The 4,643-nt window shown below is 40.1% G+C and overlaps 1 protein-coding gene across 2 annotated transcripts; it reads right to left on the bottom strand.

The window, feature by feature from the left end:
- Nucleotides 1–259: 259 nt before the first annotated feature.
- LPA1 (tetratricopeptide repeat (TPR)-containing protein) lies at nt 260–4,415 on the bottom strand. Of its 2 annotated transcripts, XM_023672808.2 has the most exons (9): nt 4,103–4,412; nt 3,609–3,712; nt 3,263–3,398; nt 2,936–3,167; nt 2,686–2,843; nt 1,899–2,090; nt 1,649–1,749; nt 842–938; nt 260–635 (listed from the first exon to the last, which is right to left on the bottom strand). In XM_023672808.2, the coding sequence occupies exons 1-9, from the start codon at nt 4,325–4,327 to the stop codon at nt 561–563; spliced, it is 1,320 nt and encodes a 439-aa protein (XP_023528576.2). In that variant the 5' UTR covers nt 4,328–4,412; the 3' UTR covers nt 260–560. The 2 variants fall into 2 exon arrangements, 1 of the variants encoding a protein (XP_023528576.2); XR_015420382.1 differs by lacking the exon at nt 1,649–1,749 and having other exon boundaries at nt 4,103–4,415.
- Between the last annotated feature and the right edge of the window lie 228 nt (nt 4,416–4,643).

The following is a 4,643-nucleotide window of genomic DNA, read 5'->3' on the forward strand; positions in this document are numbered from 1 at the left end:
TGGTGAAAATGAGCATAGAGAAAAAGGCAGGTGGAGAAGAAGAGTTGCCCATGGTTGAATTCTAAGTATGCCAAGGGAAAGAGCTTGTTCTCATTTAAAGTGTTTGGGTTTCAAGGAAATGCCTTTGGTTTTTTCATTTTATTTACACATATGCCACAAGTTTTCTTTTTGGAGGGGTCTTTTTAGTTCTCATTTCCTTTGTAGAACTTTCGAAAATTCAAAAAGCATTCCAATTTATCTGAAGACCCTTTTCACAACCTACCAAGAAAGTGATAAAAATGATATTAAAAGATAGTGTGGTTGTTCAAGAAAGCTAAGTTCAAGAAACAGAGAGTCCACCAACTGGTTTCTTTTAACTCAGAATCTATTGCCCCAATGACCCATCTGATCATATCAATTCAATCACCCATCCTCCAAACACAGTTATAGCAAACACAATTAGCTAAGAATGTATAGCTACACCTTTTACTCTTCTGGGTGTTCGTGTGGAAGTCGAACGAGTAGCGAAAGCGATGCCATCGATAGTTTCCACGAGCATTTGCATATCGTTTCTGTTTATCTCATCTTTCTAGCTTGCTTAGAAGAGCGTCCATTGGTGGTAACTCTTCAATAATTTTTTGCCAGTCAGGCATTCCCTGCAAATCATCACCAAAAATGAGGAAAAAGTCTGCATGATCCTCAAAGGACTTTTGCACATGGAATATATAAGCATGGAACAGAGCCACTACGAAGAAGTTACGGGAGTTATAAATGAAATAGTTGACTGATAACATGGTTTAGATCTATACTAAGATGTGTTTCCATTAGAATGAAGAAGATGAATTTCATGATATGAACATACTCTCCCTGATCTTCGAACTCGACCATCCAATCGCAATATTATGTAGACATCCTCACCAGGAGTAACCCCTTCAGATTTCTGCTGGTCTCTTATCCAACTAATTCAACAAACAAAAATAAGTCATAATACAACTTTGGAGTATCTAATCAATGAATTCGTATAGGAGAATCTTTTGTACTTCATTTCGATACATCAATGAATGGTTTATGTTTCCAATAAAAACAAAAAATACAACTTTGTAAGATAAAAAAGATGTGTCTGCAAAGATATTGTGAGATTCCACATCGGTTGGGGAGGAGAACGAAACATTCTTTATAAGGGTGTGGAAACCTCTCCCTAGCAGAAGCGTTTTAAAAACCTTAAGGGAAAGCCCAAAAAGGTCAATATCTGCTAGCGGTGGGCTTGGGCTGTTACAAATGGTATCAGAGCCAGACACTGGGCGATGTGCCAACAAGGAGGCTGAGCTCAGAAGGAGGGTGGACACGAGGCAGTGTGCCAGCAAGGACGCTGAACTCTGAAGGGGATGGATTGGGGGGTCCCACATTGATTGGAAAAGAGAATGAATGTCAGCGAGGACGTAGGGCCCCGAAGGGGTGTAGATTGTGAGATCCCACATCGATTAGGGAGAAGAACGAAGCATTCATTACAAGGGTGTGGAAACCTCTACCTAGCAGACGCATTTTGAAAACCTTAAGAAGAGCCCAAAGAGGACAATATCTGCTAGTGGTGGGCTTGGGTTGTTACAGATAAGCTGACAAGTAAATTAGATGACGGGAAGCAGGCATGCGTAGACAGGTATACACTTACCTTTCCCATTCTGCAGGTGATATAACATCAGCCCTGAATCGAATTTCAGCTTTCAACTTCGATTTGGCAGTTATAGACTGAGCTCGTTTCTCAAAATCTTCCTACAATAGTTCCATGAGAACAAGAGAACCTATTGATTACTTACGAATTTTCTAGTTCGAACATGAACAAACAACAGCATAGTTCAAAAGGATAAAGGATATCCTTAAACAAATGTAGGACATGATAGAAATGGATTGATCTTACTTACCCCAATAGATGGCAGAGCAGCAGAACCAGCAGGGGCTGGAGCACCAAACCCTTTCTTTTCCATTCGGGGCTCCCGACCTTCGCGCCATATGACAGGAACTAAGAGAACACCTCGTCTAAGGAGCTCAGTTCTGAACCTCTCTGCCTTTTGGATGGCTGAAGAAACTGTCTCCTTTTTCCCAGCTAAAATGACCTTCCTTGCAAGGTAAATTGATTTAAGGGATGCAGAATGTACATAACTAGGAATATTAGAAGCAATAGAGCACAACTAGGAATATTAGCAAAGGAATTCCGGAAGATTTTATAAATTGAACAGATATCAACTGTAACAGCTCAAGCTCACCGCTAGCAGATATGGTCCTTTTTGAATTTTCCTTTTTAGGCTTCCCCTCAAGGTTTTTAAAACGCGTCTACTAGGGAGAGGTTTCCACACCCTTATAAAGAATGTTTGTTCTCCTCTCCAACCAACGTGGGATCTCACAATCTACCCCCCTTCGGGGCCCAGTGTTCTCGCTGACACTCATTCCCTTCACAATCGATGTGGGACCCTCCAATCCACCCCCTTCGGGGCCCAGCGTTCTTGCTGGCACACCGCCTCGTGTCCACCCCCTTCGGGCCTCGCAATCCTCACTGGCACACCACCCAGTATCTGCCTCTATTACCCAATGAGTTAGGGTCATGAAGGCAAAATGGGCAAATGAAGTGAGTGATCAACCCTAGAACATGAATGTTGGACTTACCATTCATTGATGGAATCATTAAGGGGTAAGATGAATAATCATACTCACCGGTCTTACAGTATCTCGTAGCTGAACAAGTTCAACAACTCGATTGGTGGAAAGACGCAGAGGCAACCTTGATAACGTTTCATTTCTTGATATTTGTGCAAGCTGTTCCTCTTCTTTCTTGTTGTCCCATAAAAATAACGCCACAAAAACGACAATACCTGTTAAATGCTGATTGGAAAGTTAGTATTTCAGCTACCTCACCATAGTGAACATGTAACTTTTCATTAATATATTCCTGAACTGAATGTACCTCCAACATTAACAGCTAAATTTCCAACAGTTTCCCAAACATCAGGAGCTTCATTACCACCTTGAATAGCCCGAAACAACCTCGGTAGATTAAACAACAGCGAAATTCCAGCAGCTGCAGACAGTGCCACATAAAAGAACCTCCGAACCCCTCGAAAAGGTGCTTGGACTTCACTAATGAGTTTAAGATCTCTTCGAAATCCATATCCTATATCTTCTCCACCCATCCTAGCCTGGAAACCATATTATCCAGAAGTATAATTGAATGAGTAACTGTGAATACGTTGAAGATGGCAAAAGGAAGAGAAAGAGACGTTTAGCGACGAACCTCTTCTTGCAATTCCTTGAATTCAGGAAGAGCTCTGAATGAGGCCAAGTCAGGATCATTCAAAATTGTGCCAAATTTCAGGTCATATTCTCTTAATGCAACACGCAGACAGTCAGCAGCTTTCTTTCCTTCCCCACTACCTCAAAATATTCAGAGACACAATTCATCATCTTTGCTGAATGAGAATTCTAGTTTTTCAAAACCATTCTAGAGTATAAAAGTACACGCATTCAACACTCCCCTAAACTATGTCCATTATGTAATATTCTTCAATGAACCTGGATTAATGCAGTGACGAGCAATAAGCTGTTTTAATAAGTAAAAAAATAGAGACCTTTAAGCATACCGATAGGCATGACAACATGCTTTGTTGTACAAAGCAGCTTGGGCCTCCAAGGGGTTGGGATTCATATCCAGTGCTGCTTCAAACTGGACTAAAGCTTCTTTGACCTGAAACATTCATTGTTTTGTGAAATGTACACAAAGAGACACACACTTCTTACAGAATATCCAAAGCCAATGAAGAAGAAGCTAGAGTTTTGCAGAAATTTGGCTGAGTTCTTCATTGGCATAGAAAGTCAAGGTAGCCATTACACATATTATACCAAAGTCCATCAAAAATCCAAAAGAAGTTGCAGTGGTTTCTCACAGAAAACTCTGTAATTATGTACCAAAAGAGACCATTCAAGAACAAGCCCAGAAGAATAAACTAAAAAAAATCCAAATTAGGGAACAAGTGTGAAGGAATTAAAGAATACCCAATTGGCAGAAAGCAAGAAAGTAGAGAATAAAGGAAGTGGTAAGAGAAGGGAATGAAATAGAAAGGAAAAGAACGCACACCCGTCCTTTAGAGAAGAGCTGGAGGCCGAGATTGACAGAGGACTCCGCAGATTCGACGTTAGCTTCTGGGGATTGAGAAGTAGAAGAGCAACAGAGAATAGAGACATGGAAAGGCCTCTGAGAATTGGAAGTGGGTAGGCGCTGCCTGAGAATGGTTGCTGATTTGGGATTAGAGAGGGTGAGCAGCTGGTGGAACACAGGAAGAGTAGCCATACCCAAAGCCATGGAAACTTCAGCTCGCGAGCTGGGAACCTCACATCGCCCCCAAATCAATATATTCAATAATATCCAAATAACGGATGAAGCGACGAATCTGTCAAAAAGATGAATCAACCGCGCGAATATGACCCACTTCATTTTCCACGTATATATATATACTTCAGTTTTTTTTTTTTTTTAAATCTTAAAATTAATCAAATAATATTTGTTTATGCATGAAAATTATTGTTATTATTATTATTATTTGTTTAATGTAGATAAAAAATTAAATATGAGATATATTGATAGCATAATAACTAAATTTAAAATTTATTAAATTTAA

The sequence above is a fragment of the Cucurbita pepo genome, chromosome 3 (genome assembly GCF_057944985.1).
Source record: "Cucurbita pepo subsp. pepo isolate OVF chromosome 3, ASM5794498v1, whole genome shotgun sequence".
Classification (NCBI taxonomy): domain Eukaryota; kingdom Viridiplantae; phylum Streptophyta; class Magnoliopsida; order Cucurbitales; family Cucurbitaceae; genus Cucurbita; species Cucurbita pepo.

Bases quoted from the DNA above. Each gene is read 5' to 3' on its own strand.
- LPA1 (XM_023672808.2), bottom strand. From the start codon at position 4,327: ATGGCTTTGGGTATGGCTACTCTTCCTGTGTTCCACCAGCTGCTCACC. The intron at 2,091-2,685 runs GTGAGTATGATT...CTTGCAAGGAAG, and splicing joins TACGAGATACTGTAAGACCG to GTCATTTTAGCTGGGAAAAA. The intron at 636-841 runs GTATGTTCATAT...GATGATTTGCAG, and splicing joins GAGTTCGAAGATCAGGGAGA to GGAATGCCTGACTGGCAAAA.